General features: G+C 37.1%; 1 protein-coding gene across 1 annotated transcript; it reads right to left on the reverse strand.

Annotated features, from left to right (window-relative positions):
* Positions 1–23,546, reverse strand: SYAP1 (synapse associated protein 1). The gene is made up of 9 exons (XM_026089612.1): positions 23,256–23,546; positions 18,926–19,044; positions 14,190–14,256; positions 12,407–12,480; positions 11,914–12,053; positions 10,037–10,182; positions 3,506–3,564; positions 2,293–2,440; positions 1–1,178 (listed from the first exon to the last, which is right to left on the reverse strand). The coding sequence occupies exons 1-9, from the start codon at positions 23,446–23,448 to the stop codon at positions 1,051–1,053; spliced, it is 1,074 nt and encodes a 357-aa protein (XP_025945397.1). The 5' UTR covers positions 23,449–23,546; the 3' UTR covers positions 1–1,050.
* Between the last annotated feature and the right edge of the window lie 30 nt (positions 23,547–23,576).

Below are 23,576 nucleotides of genomic sequence, written 5' to 3' on the forward strand. Positions count from 1 at the left end.
TCTTTTAAAGAAAACTTTTTATTTAGATTTCATGACTTATGCACTGTGACAAAGTATATTTTTGAAATATGCACAAGTCTGAAGTATCCAGCCAAGGTCAGACATATTTCAGTATGTTTGCCCCTCACCCTGCCCTCACTCCAAAGAAACGAACCAATTTTATACATATCTACAGTATTTAATAAAGTAGTCCAAACCAGCCAGAGTTTTATATTTTTCAGCAGTTAAAATAAGAAGAAACATTTAATTTGCTCTCACACAGACAGCAAAATTAAATGGAAATATAACAATCTTTTGAAGAAAGAATGCATTGAACCATCTCTCTCTGTGGGGAAAGGCAGTATCTTAACACGATGAACTAACAAAAACAACAGGTTAAATCAAGCAGGAACTATCCTTGTATTTAAATGTGTAAATATTTGCCAGTTATATCACCCGATCAATAACAAATCTGTACTTTTTTGGAGTCTGAATTAGTATTTTTTTAAACACATTATGAGAAGTTATTCTGATAGGATTTTATATAAATTCTTTGGCTAAATATGTTAGGGAACTTAAATACACACAAAAGCTACTAGTTACAAGTACCTTAATAAATGGTACACATTTACAGATCATATAGGGATGAGAGTGCAAATGTGATGAAATACAGTTATTTTCAAGAGCTAAGTTACTTACAACATCCAATTTTACATCCCAAACAGAAGGCTGTAGACAAACTTAACTTGAGATTCTTCAATTTAGAAGTGTTTCTGTAGAACAACTTGGCCACCTAAGAATGCCTCACACTAAACTGTTGCTTCATGTAATACTCTTACCACTTTTAATTATTACATGTAACCTGTAGTGCTTCTCTTTTTTCTTTTCTTTTAAAAGAATGGTGAAGAAACTGCTCGTATAAAGAACAGCAATACTAGTTATATCCCTATATGGAATTATAATGGTTTTAGATTCTTTCAGGTCATTTGAAGATCTTTCGTAAGCAAAATAGCAGAATTTCATGTCAGTTTTTAGAAAAAGTTTAGGGTTATAGTGATTTCATGAAAATGCTTAATTTTCTTCTTGCAGCATTTCTTCTATTTCTTTGTCCCAGTTATCATCACGTTTTTCTGATTCTGTCACCACCTCATATTCTTGAAGCTCTTGCTGTAGTTCCTTTTCCCAATCAGCAGTCTCTTCTACAAGAGATAAATGATGTGTGAGAATCAATTTGGTAATATCAAATGTTGCCTTTTTTTTTTTTTTAATAGAACTAGATGAATTTGCATTGAATTAATCTTATTTCCCTTGTATTCTATGGAAATTCTCATTCAAAATTAAAGAAACGATCAAGATAAAAAATTTTATCTTTTGACTGACCATAAATAGGAATTAGTACACACATCTGGATTCCCGTGTGCATGCTATAACAAAGATATAAAGTAAATAGATAAAAAAAGCAAATACATGGCTTAGCTGTAACAAGTTTCCTTTTCCAAACTCCTTTCCCATAGTGAATTCAAGTCTTTCACTCTATTATCAACTCAATCTCTATCAAGTCTCACCAAAAAAATTGTGTGCTATTCAGGAAATGAATAAAAGTTCCTAAGTTTGTAGAATAAACATTTCTGAAAAATCAAGACCAAATATTGTGGATGATTTTAAAAAGAAGTAGGTATTTTCCACACTGACATTTGTAGCTAGGCAAGTTAATTTAATCAGGGTTAAAGGTAATCATATTTCATACTTCAGGGCAAAAAATGAGTCAGAAGGCATTCCTGTGTTGTTAATCTCTGTTTTAATTGACTCTACCTATCATATGCAAGAGAGTGGGGGAGGAGATGAGCATTTGAAGTATTACATAATAATTACTATTATAATACTTTGGATATGAAGGTAGGTAATTCCATAGTCCAAGTCAGTAAGGCCAGCTGAGATTTTTCTAAACAAATTGCATGTTAATGGCTTACAGGTTCTTTGGACTTAAACTCCTCACAAATAACATTCTGCAGGAGACATGGCTTGACTGTCCTAATAACTATTACTAATTTCTGTAATATTTCCTCGCAGAAAATGTCTCATACATTTTGAAAAACAACCATAAATTTATTTTCCTAAATTTAACTATAGTATGTTTTTTCTGAATCAACCAATCTTAAAATTACTCTATTTGGTAAATAAATATTATGGTAAAAAAATAAACTGCTTATTATGCAGCCCTCTATGACCATTAAAAAACCCCAAGAACAGATGTGGTAAAATAGCTGTTAAGATAAAGCAATTATCTTTTTTTTTTTTTTTTTTAAACCTTACCTTCTACTACTGAAGTCTCTTCTCTTTTTTTGTCTAGCACCAGTTGTTCCATTTCTTTTCTTAGGTCTTCCTGATTCAAATTACAGGCATCAAAAGCATCACTCACAAATTCTGATACACCTGGACTTGTGGAAATCTCCTCCTCATCCTATAATAAGATAGTTTTGTAGAAGCTTATCCAAAAAGGGACAAAAAAGTGCCACCAATACATACTTTCACTTGTGTGGCTGCCTTTTAGATAGAGTCACCAAACAAAACAAATGCATTACAAATGCATTTTTAAAGAGTATTTTTGTACAGACAAGAATGTTAGATAGCTGTACTGAAAACAATCTGCTATCCATCCTAGGTTCCTTTTTGTATTCTCCTAAAAACTTTAATTGTGTATTTGTAATCTTCAGGAACAATAATGAACTCATAAGTAGTTCAGAACAGTAGCTATGGCTAATATTAAGTTTTGAACACAATTCAGTAACAACTTTCTATATACAAATAAGATTTAGAGAGGACTGTTCTTTGGAAATATGCTTGTTTAATTTAGTGCACTACGTATTATTGCCAAATGAACACACAGCTCTGCTTCTGCCAAGAGAGCTCTCTGGTACTGATTTTACAACACAGAAATGAACAAGTGTCATTAGGTGGCCAAGTTGATGGTTTTTGCAGTGTCAAGCAAAGCGCTTATTTTCACAATAAAATAATGTTGCTATGGCAATGCATAATTTAGATGTCCTAAACTTAAGCTGGCTACTGCTAAAGAGTTGGACAAAACATGGCACACTGTCTGTGTGTGCGTATATGTGTGTGCGAGAGTCTATATTCTAACGAAGCTATCATATTTAAATACAATGCAAACTTTGTAATCCAAACATGTTGGAACCACCTTACTCTTCAGAGTTGGAAAACAAAAACAAAAACAAAAAACCCCTTGTATTATTACAGTGTGGAGAATACTAATGAAAGTATTTACTCTTCAGATACACTACTGCTTTTTCTACTAAAAATGAGCTTTAAAGTATATATACTAAAAACAAATATTCTCACAACAGAGCAGCAGAGGGAACAGCAGGAACAGCAGCAAGTTAACATAGAACTGGCAGATATTTATATTATTACAGTTTCATAGTACAACTAACTCAAAAGGATGCATAATTACATATTAAATGACAGTTTCACATGCTAAATACCAGATAAAATATAGAAGCATTTTTACCTCTTGAGATTTGAGCTGAGACTTTATTGTAACAGGTGGTGTTTTGGGCCGTACTGTTTCTAAGAAGGGGGGGGGGAAAAAGGTAAATTATATTTAAATATATAAAGATCTCATTTAATCTGCATAGCTATTAAATATACAAGGAAACACTGTATTTTCAATTTTAAGGAATCCTCGTGGTGAAAGACTGAATTCAGCCATGGGTGAAGCATTTGCACTAAAAACAAGACTGTGAAGAGAAGTGATGTTATATGCCTAATTAATTTTAAATCAAATTTAACAAACTATTTCCTCATTCTGAATCCAAAGTTAAACCATAGGAACTGCTCTGCCCACCTCAAAATGATCCAAATAACTATGAAATATGAACAGTTGGGAATCAGGAAGAATGTCTTTTATAAAACACTCATGGTTTACACCATAGGGCGCAAAATCTATAACGTTATAAAGATGTAGACTTGCTCCTGAAATCCAGTTACTGCCTAGAATAGTTCCCAAACTTATCTGGTTGGCCACCACTACAGACATGGGCAGTAGCTAGCTCTTAGATCTACCAGACTACACCTGTATGCACATCCCTAAAAGCACAGGAGAAGGGTGCTTTGCAGCCTTACCTTTTCTTTCCACATGGGAGGAAGGAAATCGCTGAAAAACAGAAACCCTAGAAGCTGTCCCCAATTTCCTAGTAACGCTTACTGTGCATTCTGAATTTAGTAGCATGGTGCTAGGTGGGCATGATCGTTTATATGCATGGACAGATCTTATTCTTGGTAGGTAAAGAACATTCCAGGCTTCCTCCTCCTCATCCTCCTCATCCTCCTGCAACTAGAAGGGTAGAGGAGTTGCCATGAAAAGCCATATGGTTGCAAGAACAATTAACATACTGGGCAGATTGGGGTAGTGGTTATGTGCTTGTTTAGCAGTTTTATTTGTTTAAATGTGCAAAGCAGCTCTGACCTTACAGCTCCGTGTACTGTGATGTGCCCAGATGGACCTCTTCTGCTTACTCAGCAATTTCTGAAGGGGGAATTTTGGGGGGTTTAATTTGTAAAATTAAGATCAGCTCTAATTAAAATAATTCTTTAATTGGTGGTTGCCATTGCTTATACAGCTCATCTACTCAATGGCTCCTGTCACACCCTCTTTATTCCCTCCCCTTTCCAATCTGCAGAGGATCTGCTACTGTACCCAACATCACCCCTACAGGGGTGGCAGCACCCCCGGCAGAGCAGGCTGCAGGACTCCTGGCTGTTCAATGCCTAGTGCCCAACGCACAGGGCAAGAGAGRTGCCTCAAGTTCCATCACCCTCTCTCACGTAGACGCAGCAGAGCAACTTGGCCCTGGGCCACATACCAGTCTGAAGTGTCTAGCATACCATTAGCACTGGTTTGGAACCGCTGGCCTAGCATCGTCTCCTACAACCACCTCCTTTCTAAGTAAATAGCTCCTGATACCTGGAGAAAGATTAGAACCTGGCATTTGGTTACATAGCTTGTGCATATAGCTTCTCTGTTAGAATGTGGGATATCTCCAATTTTTCCCTTCTTTCTTCCTCCCCACCAACCATGCTAATTAAACTTGGTGAAAATAGCATATAAGGAAGAGACAGATGGAGATAAAATGGAAGGCAATTAACTCTATTTTATAGACATCAGTCAGCTTGGAGGAGAAACTCTGAACATCAGGAAGGGTTACTAGCAAACAACTACTTCTAGTTTTATCCACCACTTAGGGAATCCAACCTTCTAAAAGGTCATTTTAATCAAAAATAAAACACAGATGATTCACAGCCCCCAAGACCTGCTAAAACTCAGACTCAAACAAAACATAGTCTAGTAAATATATCTTTGCCATTACATAAAATGTAGTGATTAGGACAGTAAACCTATCTGCACATCCTATACTGGTCTTCTGAATTGTATGAGATACATGTCAGGTCAAAAAACATTGCATTTTGTAAACTTTTGCTGAAGATATGTTTTGTTTTCAGCTGCGATGATAAGTTTTACTAGCAGAACTCTTTGGGTGTTATCCAACAGATTTCTCTTTGATTGCAATTTCTAAGAGTGTGGATGACTCAAAGATAAGAGGTTTGTTGTTCAATAGGGTGAGTTGCCCTGTCTCTCCTGCAGAGTTGAAACACATCCATTGAAAAAGCCATGTCTTGGCTTTGCAAATGTGACCTACATACTGTACTACTTAAAACCAAGGTTACATTGTCCTAGGAACTTACAGTTTAACACTGGMCATTTAACTACAGGTTTAACTTGCGTAAAGGAAACATTCAGCATTGTAATTAATGACAGAAGTACTTCTGTCTATTTGACGAGCCAATCAGCCACAACAGTAGCAGCTTTCTATTTTCTGAAATTGGTTTACTGAAGCAATGAAATGCAGAAACAGAAATCAAATAAGAAGCTCTGTGATGAGGGGAAGCATACTAATAGTAACCAGACTTCACAGTGAATATGCTTAAAAACAATTGTGAAGAAAATTTCTTTTGGCAGAACTTATGCTTTAGTAAGCGCAAAGAAATCTTTTCAAATGTCACCTTTTTCTCTACACTATGGACTAAAAGGCTCAAAGATCATCAAGATATATATATATACACTCAAAGATCTATTGTAAGGCACTGCAGAAACCAGAGGAGAAGACAGTCACTACTCCTAACAGTTTACAATATAATTCTCAGTTGATATAATGAACAATCCAAAGGAAAAAAAATCCCCAAAAGATAAAGAAAAAAATCCACAAAAAGAAATCCCCCCAAAAGAGAGAATGATATAAATGCATTCATATGCCAGTTAGTTGTTGAGGTTCACAAAATAATACAAATATCAGAGATTCCCTGAGTTCATGGTAGCTGCACACAGAAAAGAAAACTGCACATAAAACACAAGTTGCTTGTCAGGAAATGACAAAAATGGGAGCTGAATGTGGGAAGAGCATAGAAGTGATATGACACGAACAGGTGAATAGGTAATGGGCCTAAATGTAGTGCACTAAAAGGTAAAGAACAAGAACTTTGTTATGATGAAAGAGTTGGTGTAGGACATTAAAGAATAGCTCTTTTACACAAGGAACAAAAAGTCACAGCTTCCATGAAACTGCACCTTGCAAGATTCTGAGGTATCTGATAAAAAAAAGACCTTATGTTGTCAACTTGCTTGTGTTGGAATCAATAATACAATATCTCTCCTTTACCCAGACACCAAGTTACATGAAATACAYGAAGAATTAATATCTTTGAGGCTTTTTTGCTCATATTGAGTTGACATTATCCACTAGTTTCAAGCTATTCTTCCTTTATAATTTTTGGCCAATTTATGACTTCCTGAAAAAATGATTTTCTTTGCAATTTTTTTAATCCTGCTTTTTGGCCAACATTTGAATAAGCACAAAAAGAGCCAATTAAGATGTGGAGGTCTCAGTTTTGCATGAACAGATAAAAAAAAATTATGAAAAAAATCAGCAGCAACACTAAACAACAATACCAGCTAACAATATTATTATCCATCTTGTCAGGCTTCTAATTAAAGTAAATACAGGGAATGAATATAAAAGAAGGAAAGAAGAAAAATGAGGTTCACAGGTTTGGCCAAGCAAAATAAAAGTTGATGATAAGATACCTGGGAAAGGATGTTAGACTTGCATGAAAATACAGAACTAGATGACACATGAATATTGGAGGGGTAGATTTACTAGCCACCGGGTTAAAAAAAAAAAAAAGAAAAAAAGGGGGGGGGGGACAAAAAAAAAGGTACAACTCCAAGGCCACATACACAGTTAAGATTACACAAGAACATGAGTGCAAGTGGATAGGCAGAGTCAACCAAAGACAAAATCCTACAGCATAGCATAAAAGGGCAGGAGAGTATCCACTGAAAAAGTTACCACAGAGGCAGGCAAGGTGGGACCAAAAGACAGCACCTTTAGTAGTGTAAAAATGATCTGTGATAGTACAAATATGGGATATATACTCCATTGGTCAACACAGGCCAAGAGATTGTTAGCGTTTTTGTTAAAAAACACAGCACAAAAGAAAACAACAACCAACAGAAGCGGCAACTTGGAACAATGTTCATAAATGGTACATACAGGGCATGTACAGAAAGAGCAAATGAAAACAAAATGGTAACTGGAGAGGAACCTGAGGTCAAGGATTTCTTTTTTTAGGATATTTTATCATCTACTGAAAAAAATCAACAACTGAATAAAATTTTTAGAAGCACAGGTAGGTAACCAAACAGATTAATACATAAAATAAAAACAAGCCAGTGAAAGCCATTTCTCATATACATCAGGTAATAAACAGACACTGCCTACAGWATAAGTCTTCACTTTAAAACGGAAGTAACTTGAAGCAACTCAGGAAAACTCGAATATTTTAAACATTTTCTAACAAGTCTCTCAGTTGTTTCCCTATATAATCTTATTTTCTCTATTGCTTCTCTGTTGTATAAATAAAAAAACTCCATGCTTACAAAACCACTGAAACAGTAGGAATAYTCACTATCATGTAGCTTGCAACTTCATTTTTTGTAACTGGCACATTTTTAAATTAAAGGTGCAGAATAAAATACACAATTTTTATACTCCTTTGCTTAAAACGGTCCTTTAAACTACACTCAGGAAAAGAATGACATAATTACAGTAAATAGATAAATCATGCTGGGCTACCTCTATACTGTCTTTGTTGACCTCCTCAGAGAGAGGAACCCTGGTCCCCACAGCCCACTGGTGTGGGCTAAWAGTTACTCTGCTCAAGGGCTAGCATCCCCTGGAGCCCACTGCCTGTGGCCACATTGCATAGATCTGGCCTAGATCTCCTCTGTGCTCCACGTAATACTGTCATGGGCCATAATTTCTTTTTTAGCTTACAAAACCTAAAATAGTATGAGCAGTGTTTTTATGATTGACAGTGTGCTGTTCAGCGCGGGGACATGCTGCAACGTCTGAGTATACACAGCCCATTGGGACAGCAGAGAACTGTACTGGATAAAAGAAGTCAGAATTGGTGCCTTCCTGTCTGGAGTAGATTCCAGAGTGAACTGTCCTGTCAGTGTTGCTTGGATTTTGACTGAGAGAAAACTACCTGATTCATTCTAGAAGGGGGCCTTGCCTGGGCTAACACGCACACACTCAAACAGAATCTATGAGAAACAGAATTAGCCAAACTGTTGGCAAACTACAGTCTGTTTTCAAAAAGTATCTTCTACGCAACGCAAAAACCTTGCTCTGTAAGCCACCTTGCAACCTCCGCCTCACCCCAAGATTCAGCTGCTTGTGCCCAAGGAGTCAAGGCCCAGCTGCGTAATGTCAGCTTAGACCACTGAGAAAACTGCCCAGTTGTACAAGAGCTGTGAGAAAGCATAAAAAGATAGGAAAGGTGAAACAACAAACTGAAGTAGGATTACAGAGATGGGATCATTAGTTGCATAAGGACTCAAGAGGAAAAATACCAATATAGAAAGTTGTAATATCCTGAGAAAGTTGTAATAAAAAGGTGGAGGGTGGGAAGAATGAGTCAACTTGACATTTATCGTTTGGTTGTCAGCCTGCCAGCGTCATCAGTGTCAATGGATTTGATGGAAGATGACAATTTGGGGATCTGAGAATTTGTTGAGGGAGCAGTGGAGGCTGACCTTTCTCCTTCTGCTAATGCCTGCTGGGCTGGCAAAGATTCTTCGGATGTCTTATTGGGGTGGTGAATGTATCTAGCTTAAGTTAGGATTTAATGAGCTACTAGGTATCTTTTGTGTGTTAGCCAGTAACTGTTTTATACTCTTAAGCTGTACATACGCTGCTTGCAGAGTGTCTTTACACATGGCTAAAGATGCCCAGTGACCTAAAAGGGGGCCTATAACGATACACCGTATAAACTGCTCAGCCTAACAGAGGAAACCATAACAGAGAACCACCTAACCTATGGTGGCTTTTTCCATCTCAAGGTTGAATCTCAGCTAGCCTCATGTCCCCCCACCTTTCCCACCTTTCCCCATTTCTACAATACATTCTGTCCCTTTCCACATCCTGTACGCTTCTGTGCCTCCCCCGTCTACAGTAATCCTACCTCCACATCACCAACTTACTTGTTTGGCCTGAGGCCTAAGCAAAAGAACATGTGCTGAGACAAGCCTAGAGCAACAAGCATGGCAGCTGGCTGGGTTGGCTAGCACCTCTTGTCTATCAGATGTACCAAAGGTACCTCCTATTTCTCTCTGACAGGTCAAAAAAGAGCTCCAGAGACCACTTGAGTTTGTGTCTTGAGCTGTTATAGGCCAAGGACAAAATTTTCTCTCTCAAGATTTCCACTATTCTGTGAAAATTGGTTGAAATTGGAAAATGGGTTAAAAATGCTGGGAGCACCATCTCCTCCCTGACTAGACAAAAACATCCAGCAAGATGCCTGATTTCATAGGAAACCCAGGATAAAAATTCTATGTCACCCAATGCATATAGTCAGCATGCATGACAGAAGTCACACTATCCAATTTCATGAGCCATGTCAAAACAAATCCTTTCCATACCTTTCAGTTGACTATCCTCTTCTCTCCCTTTGTTCTCTTCTTTCCCTACTGCTTGCTGTTGAGCAGCAAGTGCGGTGAGTTGTGCAGACTGTTTAATTAGGGACACCCTGTAGAAGTAATTTCTCCAGAACACCTCCTCCTTTACACTAGAGAAAACAAACAGGTTTTGATGACTACATGTGGGAATGTGGTTTCTTCTACCAACTAGCGATGAAATAAAACTAAACATGTTGAGGGAAAGAGTAGAAAGAACTGCCTCTTAAGTAAAAACTTAGAAATTTGTGAAATAAATGCAGTTTAAAAAAACCGCAAAATTTTGGTCTCTTACAAGATAGTTACATTGGACTTGAAAATATAATGGTAACAGGTTATTTGTTTAAAAAAAGCTTAACAGCAGGCAGCAATGCATATTTGGAAAAACATTATGCTGTTCTATCCCTCTTTCCAAATCATGTAAACAAACTCAACAAAACAATAACCCTGTTCTATTTACTTCCTCTCTAAAACCTACATTTTCTCATTGTGAAAGATATATTCACGTACATCTTCTCTAGACCTCAAGTGAAAATGGTATCTTTGATTTACAGACAAAAGCCCTTCTAAGATTGCGGCAAGACTATTTCACTTTCTGCATGACTTTCAGCATGCCCTAGTCTGCAAGTGCAGGACGTTCAGTAGCTAGAAACTGCCATCTAGTAAACAATCAGCTCTGATAAAAGGAAGATAATCCCACCTCTTGGGTGACATTTCCCACTGATGATCCTCCAGCAAAGAGGAGGAGACCCAGTTTTAACCCTGAAGAAACAGAAGCCAGAAAAAGCTAGGCAGCTTGGGAAGGAAGCCATGTAGGTCAAGAAAGAAAGAGGAAAGACTGGAGTTACCTTTGTTTTTTCATGTCCAGGCAAACAGCGCCTACTGAGACTAAGAACAGAAGAAAATCTATTAAGCAATGGGGTAGGCTAGGCAAGGATAGCAGGACCAGAGACTGAAGACAGCATTGGAGCAGATCTGAAGAGCCAGAATACAGGCAGAGCATTAGGTCTGACAGACCAGAAAGAAACAGCAGGGAAGGGGTAAATACAATGAGAAGCTATGAAATTTTACAAAAGGAGAAGACTTAAGACAGAGAAGCTCACAAAGCTGTTTACTTTCCAGTTTCCATCCTCAGACAAGGAGACTAATGCTGGAAACTCCTACTTAACAAGAAAGGTGACTTGTGAAACAAGCTTAAGGAGCAGAGTCTGGGACTGGGTAGGGAAGGAGAACAGGACTAGAATAAAACTGAGATTAAGAAGCCATACTGGAACAGGCTAGAAGTGCTGGCACAAAAACATCACTTATCTTTTAGTTAAGTCCGCTAGAAGGCAGTTACAACACRGAACTTTTTCCCTAGCTGTTCAAAACTAGTTTTTCTTGCCTGCATTACTTCTATTAGAATCAGTCTCTGTAATGTGTTCTTTTGTCCTTTCTTCAGAGGGCCTCTATCTCTACTAATCTCTTTGGGGTGTCAATTACAGCACTAGATCTGAAAAGTTCTGTTGCAATATTTACCTTTCTTTGGGAAAAAAATTCTCAATCAATTTAACGCCTCGAACTTGGAAAAATTTGAGATCACTTTCATACTCAAATCTTAACAGGTCCTTAGTCCTTCTGAATTCCAAACAGACCTACTTCTTTTTAGCTTTTCTTTTAATTGCTAAACTACAGTGCACCTACAATATTCCATGTATTTGAAATTAGCAGATACAAAATACATACAGTGGAAGTACATACTGGAAGAATTGAAGGAAGTTAAAAGAAGAAAGCGTAATCTACAGATATTAAAGCAGAAATATTACAAGTACAATGATATATAGTTACCAGCAAAAATTACTTACTGTTTAGGAACGAGATCAAACCTCATCCTATTGAGAAGTTCATCTTCTTGTAACATAACCATTGCAACAGGGTACATTTGATCAAAGTCAAAATTAAACTGAACACCTGCTGGAGGATCCCGCAGAAAATTTCGTTTATCCTTTGAAGAACATATTATAGTTGTTAACGGATATCAAAAAAGGGATATTGCATTCAACACACATGACCAGCAAAGCAATCCCACTTTCCACATATTTCTAATAATAGCACAAAGCTGCATAACCTTAAAAAAAAATAAATAAAAATTGTATCAGGGATCTACTTTAGCTCAAGTCAGTGCTGGAAGAACTCCCATTTACTCTTGCATGTTACCGGTGCAGTGACAGACATCTAAAAAAAAATGCATATTGACAATACATAACTTAATAATGCCAGACAAACTTACTTTGAAAAAAAGGAAGTTTTAATATCTAYGACAGAAAAATTCCAGATCTTACAGCAAACAATACTTACTGCTGATAAGGCCAGTATTTGTTGTTGAATTGTTTCTTCTTCATTGCTATCTACCCAAGGAGGCACTGCTGCTTCTATAATTAAAAGGGGAAAAAATAATTACCTTTTTATTACATTTAAATACAAAATACAAAACCCTATCACTAAACAAAATAATGTAAAACGTCACATATATCAGTACACCAGTTCATTGTTCCTTTATCCTAAACTAAGCTCAAGGCATAAGAGATGAGCTCTAGTAATGGATCTTTGCTTAATAAAAGTAAACAGAAAATTTAAATAGCTGCTGATTTCTGATTTGCTGATTTTAAAACTAAAACTTCAGGGTTTTCTTCCCACTGTTCTCAGATTTGCATTTTTTTAGTTTAGTTACTAAAGCAGCGTTGTATAACGGGCTGAGCGGTCTGCACACAGAAATTTCTAGACGTACTTTAAACTGTGTCTGATTTTTAAGTTTTCAGAATAATTTACTATTGAATCAATTTTTTGACATCCAGAAGGCTGGTATCAGCTAAGGAAGCAATTCCTTAGCTATGGAGAAAAAGAAGTTCTAAATTTATAATATATTACAACATGTTATACACTGAATAAGCATACTCCAGTTGATCTGATTTACATATCTACACAGATATTTCCAGAACAGTTCATTCTGTAGGCCATAAGCAGAAAAAGTGAACTGATCTAGATGCACAAAAATAGATTAATCTCTTCACTGTCTATACTGATTCAGCCTGCAGAGACATCATGATGCATTGCTAGTAGTCCACAAATAATTCTTGTGCACTAGAACTAATGAAGCTTGGTTTCCTATGCACCTGGCATATTTAAGATCTTTCTCCCACATGGATTCACTGATGTCCAATAGGTATGTGCTGATGCTAATGCTTCTTTCAGTTAGGCCACCTCTCTCTCTCTCTTTTGTCAAGCCAGCTACCTATTTTCATGAAATTTGTAGAAATGTATTTATCAGCAGATGTCAAAGTTTATTAATAGAAACAAAAAGACAGATATACAGACAGCATGATCACATGAGCAGCACTGCAAGAAGAAGCCAGATTAACATATTAACTACAGACAGTATGAAAAATTTCATCATGATCCATTTAAAACTGTCTCATATTCAATGTTAAAAACAGAGACACTACTTATTCAAACTGTAACAAATTATGGTATTCAGGTTAACACATTAAAGAAGATAAGCCAAAGATGAAACGTAACATAGAAAAAAAATTTGTTTATTAGAGTCTCAAATAGATCCACTGATCTCAGTAATACATGGGTGGATAACTCAAAGAAGGATTTAGATCACAGATAATTACAAAGCAAATGACTTATGGGAAAGCAAAAGAGCAATTATGCCTTTAATATAAGTGCAGCAACTCCCACAGTAAAACTAATTAAATACTATAGTGCAACCCCCACCCCATGTTTTTAATTTTATTATTAAAATGTTACATGATTGCTAAAGCCCAAGAGAGGTAATCAGTGTGTCTCCTTCCAATAATACACACACTTGAAATTCAAAACAACAATAAAGGATCAGCTTTGCTAACACATTGATCTTTGTTTATATTATGGTAAGTTAAATTTGGTTAAAAAAGCAATCTAAACTAATGTAACACTATTGTTTTACTAATCTCGCATAAAAATGGCATCTTTTTTCCCAACAACACGCATTAAGTTCTGCTATAACTATGTTTCATTAAACAGAATGAGCTTAATTATTCAGCTTCCAGTAAAACTTTAGTTTATGCACAGTTACCCTAATAAAAAAGTACAGTACCAGATTTTTTYGTCTGTTGCTCTTGGACAAATTTCTCTTGTTCYTTCTGAAAGTCTCCAATAATTGTCTAGAATAAAAATGAAAGAGCCACAAGAAATAAAAAACTTCACTTTTTTCATGTTTAGACAGAAAATACTTTCAAATACATTGCAGTGTCATATTCTAATATCCCCGATCTTTTTTTTGTAAGSTAACCACAGATGTTTCATGTCAATCACACATTACCCTTTACTGAACCACTCCATTTTGCCTTTAAAATCCTAGTTGACAAACTTAATTTGAACATCAGCATACTATGAAATACACTTATCTCCTTACCAAATCAAATACAAACAACACAGATTATCTGTTTAGACCTATATAGAACAGCTTTTTAAAACACTATAAACACTCAAATATACCCTTGGCCTTACAACATGTTTTAAGGATTGACTAAGGAAATATATACATTGCAATAACAATTTTACAAGTCAAATTTAAGTATGATTTTCAGTTTGACTCAGTGAATCTCTGAAATTGAATCATTTCTCCTTTTATGATGCTGACAAATTTTCATCAAGGACTTACTTCCAGGAATACCCTATATTGAAGTTAACCTTAAAAATGGAGAACGGTCATGGAAGAGCTATATGCATCACACAACTTTACAGCATAAGATTTAGTGTTTTCAAACATATTTCCAAAGTCAGTATGCCATAATCTAGAAGTAACAATGTGAATGCCGTTCTGCAGTAGAGAGCAGAGGCAAAAAAGGAATCAAGCTAGAAGTTAAAACTATAATATTTAAATTACTGGTAAGATAAAAAAAATGTGAAGAGTGAGATCTACTGATCAATTAAGCAAGTTGCCAAAAAGCATATAAATTCTCAAACCAAATTACGGTGAATCCCTATAAAARAGTTTCCAGCTAAAAACCACAGCATTTCAGCACAAGGTAACATCAGTGAGAGAACTACTGTAGTGCCTGTTATGCAAATAATCGCATTGTTTCCTCCTGATCTTAAGTGATATAAATGTTTAGCGTTTAGAGAATAAAATACTTCACATGGTACAAGAGAAAAGCTTTAGGATGCTATAGAAACTATAATCTGATTTCCCAGTATGCAAGCTTTTTAGTCAAAATAGGGAATTCATGTATTTGCAGGTATTCGCAGAAAAAAGAAAATGCTATTTTAGGCATAAGAAATTGTAGCTAAGTTACCTACAGCATATTTTATGAGCACTACTATTTCTATAATAAAGAAGCATTATCAATAAMCTTCTCAGTCTATTTCTCCTTTTTTCCCAGCTGACACACAGCTGCAGATATTCTGTGGATCAAAAGCATGCCAGGTAGACTCTGGTATCCTGGGTAGCAGGGAGTATAACTTTGCTATTACGTACAGATAGCTGTCATTAAAAAGTCAATGAAACCTGGAGATAAAATACAGTCATAAGAAAAATTTAAGAGTCATTTGATGATTATTTTGAGAGAGGGCATGAACACCAATTATAGCAAGAAACTTAAGCTCACTGTATTTTATTTCAGGGGAGGAAAAAAAAAGTGCAAGGCTTTATTTCCCCAGGCAACCAAATCAATGCAACAGCTCACTGATGCTGAGACAGGGAGGTCAGAGAGAAGAGGAGTAGGGGTCTGGTTGCACCTCTCATCTCTGACACTCTCCCACTACACTTGGGTTGACTTTGGATGGTTCCCCTCCCCTTCCAAGCTGCCTTTGCCCACAAAGCGCACAACACAGACTTTTTGCTGGATTTTTTTTCTGCCAAACTTGTGAGTTAAAGCACTGAAAAAACATAAAATTAAGCAATGGAGCCAGCAGCCAGGAACAGGGAGAGGAAGCAGAGATAAGTGGCGGGATCAGGGACAGAACAAGATAGTAGTGAGCTGTTTCTTTAGCTCACTGGGCCTTATGAAACCGTAACTATACAGCTCTAAGGGCTTCCTAGACAATATCCATAAAGCTGACTTAATTCTGATTCTTGCTTCAGAGATGCATTTAAGAGACAGGTTATAGCATTTCCTCTTCCCACTTAAGTAAACTGAAGACAACTGCTGGGAAAAACAAACAAAACACACCTTACTTCTCCCAGACATCCCCCAACTGCCTGTCTCAGCAGGAAAATTACCTTAAACAAGCAAAAAGTAGTACCTGAGCTAGATCAACTTAAAATAAGTTTAAGTCAGTGAGCTGTTTAACTGAAAAGCACTGAAGAGCAACTTCCCTGCATCTCTTCCTAAGAAGCAAGAAGGCAGCTCCAGGCAAAAATGTCTTCCTCTAGCACAGCTGGACACAGAAAATTATGCCTTCAAAAATACAGCCGGATCATTTGGTCAACAATTATAATTGAATCTGCTTCTCCCCTATGACCCTTCAGACCTTTTGATCAGGCTCTGATTAACAACAACATTGCAACTAACCAAACTTCGGTCAAAAGAGCACACACTTTCCTGTTTTACATCTTAAATGTGAATTCAAATTTAGTTAAGAATTGTAGAAGATTCTCTCATAAAGCATATTAAATGTTCCATTTCCTGGTTACTGGCTTACAGAGGATAACATCATGATATGCTTCCAAAGCGGGAGGGACAAGCAGTTCTATATGCATTTTTTTTTTTTAATTACAGGATCACATTATACACCTCCCTCCATAAGAGTTCTGTCTCACTCATTGTACCTCGTTTTTCCTCTGTTGGAACTAAGGACTTTAAAAGGAGGCAGCTGTTGTCAAACCAGAAGACATGTCATAAATGATGCAGAAGACTGCAGAGAGAGAAAGGACTGTCTTAATTGAAATAACTGAATGCAGCCCCGGAAGCTGATTTAAATCCCTGAGCAACAGAACTGCTTTAAGTGTAGGCAATTAAACCTAATTTTTCCACAGAACTGACCTGCAAATGTGTTGAACGCAAATGGGCTGAACACTCATTACTGCATTTAAGTTGATGGAAACTGTGTGTTTATACCCTGCTATTCACTCTGGAAATTTAGGTCAAAGTTGTCTCCTACTGAAGACTMAAATTAGTGAAATCTTCTGAACATGTTGTAATCCCCCAAATACACATAAATCCAAGCAGTAATACAGACGTTTTGAAAATGTGCATCTCAGAAGGACCCCAATGGTCATCTAACTCATTCTTTTGCTGAGACGTGATCAATTTTGCCTCACAGCCATATAATTAAAGCTTTAAATCTCCAGTAACAGGGGCTCTATATCCTAAGTTACCCATTCCCAAACTTACTCATCTGCATTGTTGGAAAGATCTTAGTTATTTCACCCAAGATTAGCAGCAAATTAAGTTGTTTACTACTTGAACAACGATCACTAGAAATGGCAGATAGTTTATCACAGGCATCTTTGTTACACCCCTTCCTTAACCCTTGTAAAAAGACTAAAACAACCCCAATTCTTCCAGCCTTTCCTCCTATGTCATCATATCTAAAACTGTGTTCTGGTCTTTCTCCAGTTTATCTACATCCTGAAGGATACTGAACACAGGTGCAATATTGAGTAAAGAAACGTGTTAGCACAATTTGAGACTTCCCACAGTGATAAATAATATACACACACACACACACACACATATATATATATATACACTTTTTGCAACAGCATTCATGGATGACTTGTATACATTTTCTGGTGAACAAAAATCCCCAGATGATTTCCAGTAATACTTCTTCTAAATAATTTTGCTTCTTCTTCATCTCTTCAGTCCTGAAATTTCCAAAAGGGAAATGCAAAATACTGTCTTACTGGATCTTAGACATGTTTCCAGTCTTGCAAGGAATTCAGAATATAGTATGGAGATTGAAAATGATATTGTAACTTTTCCTACTCTGGAATAGTCTGCAAACTTTAAGTGTACTCTCTCTCCTGCAACAGTTGAGCTCTAAATGCAAATATTAGTGGAACTTCAACTATTATGCCTTTAATTTCAAAGCAAACCTTTTTTAGTGTGTGTGYGGCTTTTTTAATATAACATAGTTGCAAAGAAATTTTTTTAAAAAACATAAGCTGTACCTGACTTACAATAACTTTACCAGGTCATTTTCATAAGCACAATACAAAAACATGCTCACGTGAAAACCACATCACACTTTTCAGTCACACAATGAGGCGTGGTGTTCAACATATAGACCAGATGTCACAACATGAAGAAAATTATCAAAACTGCCTGCCATCTCACCACAGCAAAACTGAACTGTTTCCTACTCCTAAAACTTTCAAATGACTACTGCAAGGGACAAATGTTTTAGAAAAATACATGAGAAAGTCAATTGTGCTTTCTGGTAAGAACTTGAATGCTGTGAAGTGAACAGGGCTAAGGACCACAAAATGAACAACGTGAAGAAACCCTGAACAACTCTTCAGTTAGCGAGCACTGTATAACAGTAAGCCTTTAAAGTAATTTTATTATATTAAAGAAACCCACCATGGTTAGATATTTAATGTCAGTTGTTTTAACAAGTGCATATATTATTAAGCTTACAGAGAAGCTGTTCTATTAACTGCATTTTCATGTACAAGTTATCTATTAACAAGTTTTTGGCATGTCTACACTGTACACACACTTCAGTCAAGCTGTTAGTCATGACAGGAAATAGCCGCGCTTGAACCATCGAATTCCTAAAGCAAGTTTAAAGAAATAAAGTGTCATGTGCCAGATTTGTTACACATTCCAGTAACAGTAAGCAAGCAGATGTTACAGATCAAGTAACCGAAAAATGAAATACCTTATCAATTATACTGTCGATTTTTCCTTCTTCTACAGACTTCTTTATAGTTTGTGCTGTTTCTGCAACTGATTCAGATATCTTTTTTGTAGCAGCAGTGGCAAAATTGAAGAGGTAACCTTTCACAGATGAGAAGAGAAAGAGTTGAAAAATCTCTCTTTACATCCAATCTTACTAGATTTCTTTTATTTTTCTACGTTTGGCTACCTACCTGAAGTCTTCTTTCAGAATCATTTAACTTAGCTTCTTGTCTACAAAGAACTCCTAAAATCCTATTTATCCTTTTCTAGTTCTTGTTATTTAGTTATGTAACTGTATGTTTGATCAAAAATTTCTGTAAACCATAAACTATCATACCTTAAACTTGTTTACTAAACCAAACATTTCTAGTAGCCTTTGAAATGCTGCCCTCCAATCAATTTTCTGAAGCAATGTCTTTTATAACTTCAATTATTTAAGTAGTATTCAGACATTAAGCAATGAAGTAGCTTTAGCAACATGAATAAAACAGTTTTTTTTTAATTAAGAAAATCAACATGCACAATAAAGTCTCATGAAGTGAGTCAACAAACACATTAAAAATTTCAGGTAGATAAGACTTCAAACTCCTTCGGAAGTCTTAAGGTAGAATATCGCTCTTGATGTGGCCCCTTTTCTACTTTGCATTGTCTTTTTTAGCTTCATTAGAAATAATGTGGCTCTTYATTTGTTACTGCTATTCTGATGCCATTCAGAAAAATACTTTTTAAAACTCTAATTACCATCTTTTTAAAATTCTAATTACCATCTTTTATACCAGCAGTGCTGAACTGAAGAAAGGTGGCAAGAAAAGAACCATATAGCAGAAACAGTTGTCCTGTATTGTTAGTTTTTAACTAAGGGGTCAGAACATACTTGAGAAGGCAAGCATCAAAATGTAAATCATTAACCTTCAGAAACATTAAAAATCAATTTACTGACAAAGTACCTTAAAACAATATTGAATTAGTTTATTTCTCAGATAGTTACACTATGTCATAARCACTGTATTAAACAGATGTATTATTGTCTGTAATTTCACAATTACAGTATATACAATGTCAGCATCTATAATTTAGGCTTGTAGGAAGATGTAATGGTGTTTTTAAGCTGTATGGTGATTATCAGAGACATATTTGAGGCATAAGAAAGAACGCAAAGCATGTGGGATAGCAAGGATCTTTCAGTTATTCCAAGAAATTTACTTTTACATAGGGGACTTAAAAACAGACAGCAGTTGCAGAGGGTGGGGGGAGAGAGAGGGAAGAAAACAAGTATCTTCCTTTTCAGGACCTCGAAAATTCAAGTTGCCTTATAGGTTAGAAATGTAAAAAATAACCTTAGCATGTGAAAAAATGTGAGTTATTTTAACACACACAGCTGTTAACAACTAACAGAATGAATTGCTTTGGAGTAGTCATGTCACTTTTTGCAAAGCTGGCTGCTGTTCTTTGCGGCTTATAAAATGTTCTTTCTTAATGACATTGCCAAATCCGTACTGAAAAATGTAGAGGTCTAGTCAGCCCTTAAGAAAGACAGTTTTCTACACATAACTTCCATTTATAAGTCACAGAATAGTGACAACCAAAATTCCTCCCAGTGCTTGCTAGCATCTTTGGTATCTCTTATCAGGCTTCACACATCACAAGCTTCATATTGTATATAAAAATGCCTATCTTACACTATATATATATATATATATATATATATACACACATACAGTATACTCCTTATGACAGTAGAGGAGAGAGCAGCCTACCGGATTGCTTCCCCCAACCTTTATTTGTTGTTTTATGCATCCCTGGAAGGTTTCTTGTATACAATTGTTTCGGATGCAAAAGGTCCTGAAACATTTGTCATTGCAGGTGGTGTATGTTACACTACAACATAGCAACTTCTCGGTATAGTTGAGCAAAGTGTTTTTGCCAGTCTTATGGCCAGAACTGAAACTAGTCTGAAGAGCAAAATGTTTTTTCTTTCTATTAAGGACAAGTATTCTTCTTATTTCTTCTTATACTAAGGTACTTATAAAGCCTCAATAGGAGGCAGTACTTGGCCTAGAGAACTAGTGGTGGAAAAACAATGCTTCCACTTTCAAAGACCGAGAAAGTTTCCTTCCCTCTTCCAAAACTATGTCCCTATTAAGATTATTTGATGAGCAATATTTATATTTTTAGTTCATATTGACGAATTCTCCAACCACGGATGATACTATGCTGGCAATGCTACCTTTTGTAATAACTTGATAATGAGCATACAAACAATATATGCAAGATTTCAGTTTTACTGGTAGAATTCTTTATGTGCTAGGGAAATCTGTAATGTCCAACTGCTTTTAAAAAGACGACCTTTCTACCACAATCTTCTGTTGTGTCACAGACACGGATGGACACAGACATGCGTCAAATCCATGGATCACTAGATCAAATTCTCACTTCCAGAGCAAATTAATTCACTGAAATTGAATCTAAAGGAGTTACATCTTTTACAGATTACTGTGTTTACTGTTATGGGATGGACCTTTAAATGCATAATGGTCAATACTTATTCTTCCTCTGAAAATTCAGTCTTTTTTCTGTCTTCCACAGTCAGAGTGACTGCTGGATTAGGATCTACTTAAAACACTAATCAGACAAGCATCTATGAACAATTTAGATAATCTGCTGCAGTTCAGAAAGCCCAAGGCAAACCATTCATGAACCATCTCAGACTAAGCTTTCAAAAGATATTGATCCAGTATTTCAGAGCATTAGTAACAAACATTTTATCAATGGAGTTCCACTTTGTATGAACTAAAATTCTGAGAACCTACTATAGTAAATTTTGCCTACATCTATTCTTGCCTACACCTAATTACAACCCTGTCTTATTACAGATGAGTTTAACAAAATAGTTAAAGTATTTTTACATAAAAAATCGTGCAAAACCCACAGCACTTCACAAAGTACATTATTCTGCATGCTCACATCACTTCTCCCATAGTTAGAACAGAAACTTAAAGAAATACTGCTCATTTAATAACTTTTCTAAGAAAGATAACTGACATGTTTGTAGTCAATGCCTTGATTTGTATTTCAAACATCCAAAAAGATTTTTAAATGATTTTTGATTTCCAGTGTGGCAACATCCTTCAACAGCGCACAGAATTGTTAGCAACTCACTTAAACACTTCTTGTTGTCAGTTATTGTTATCTAAAAGGAATATCTAACTACATCTTCATTTTTGGACTTTATGAGAATCAGCTCACTTTCAAGCTTTCAGCTTTATCAATTGCATGGGACTGTTTCAGAATTGTGGAGCACATTGTAGGAAAAACTCCAACCTGCGAAATGCACGGTAGTGATGCATGTCATAGATCACAGTTAACAAACATGATTTAAAAGAGATGCAAAACAGGAAGATATACGGGAACATCAAAGAACAAAAGGGTAGAGAAGAATGGCTTTTAACACATTCTTCACTGAGAGAACTTTACAGACTAGCTAACCTGATCTGAATTACTGTTTACATCTGGAAAGATATGCTTTTTTTTTTTTTTTTTTTTTAAAAGAGTATTCTGGTCATCTTATAAGCTTGCATTCCCCTTTTTGCATCACTAAGCAAGCTACATCAGAGTTGTAGTTATCTAGATGCAAAAAAAATTTTTCTTTTAACTTTGGTGAACTGAGAAGAAACATGCTTAATTCAATTTAAAACCAATTTGTGCCCGCTTAGTTCAGTTAAAGCTTTGCTTTAAAGGAAAATGATAACTATTTTTAACTTCTATCCTAACTCTTAAACATGCTTTAAACTGTCCTACCTTTGCTCCTTCAGTTGTTGCCCTGTGTTACTGTCACCATACAAAGACAGTTTTACTGCTTTAAAACCACTATGTTTTTTTTTCTCTCTTTTTAACACCACTATAAGCACCACTCCCCAGGTGAGGTGGCCAAGGCAAGACACCCCCCCAACATGGGAAGCTATTCTTTTACTGAGACCTTTTCCGTTTCCCCTGGCGTGAAGCCCTCCCAGCAGCGGGGTGGGTGGGTGTGGGGGGGTGGGTGTGTGTCGCGGGGGGGGAGGAGAAGCACTACTTGGAGCGTCCCCACAGCTCTCCGCTACGTCGCAGGCCGGCCCGGCCGGGCGTACGGCGGGGGAGCGGAGCAAAGGCGGCGGGGACACACGAGCCGCCAGGGCCGCATTGAAGGCGGGGGGGGGGGGGAAGGTGGGACACGCTTTTCGGTCAGGTGCAACAGCCCCCCAGCCGGTGTCAGGGCCGGGTCGCCTCCGCCCGGCTCCCCCGGGCGGCGGCAGCGCAGGCAGGACACTCACTGCCGAGTCCTTTGGCCTGGCTGAGGAGCGGGTCCGAGTCCGCCTGCAGCTCCGCCTGCTCCTGGCTCCGCGCGGCGGGCTCCTCACCCGCGCCTGCATCCGCAGGGCTGCTCCGACTCCCCTCCTCGGCCGGCAGCAGTTTCTCCTCGCCTGCTCGCTCTAGCCCCAGCCAGCTGCCCAGGCCGCGCAACATGGCGCAGGGGCGGCCGCGGCCGCGCTCGGCGGTTACCGGACACTCCTAACGGCACGGGCAAGCGGCTCGCTATGCGGAAACCCGGGCCGCCTGCTCCTTCCGCGTACGCCACTTCCGAACGTCGCAGG

The sequence above is a fragment of the Apteryx rowi genome, unplaced genomic scaffold (assembly GCF_003343035.1).
Source record: "Apteryx rowi isolate R43461 unplaced genomic scaffold, aptRow1 scaffold_823, whole genome shotgun sequence".
In the NCBI taxonomy this organism is placed as follows: Eukaryota; Metazoa; Chordata; class Aves; order Apterygiformes; family Apterygidae; genus Apteryx; species Apteryx rowi.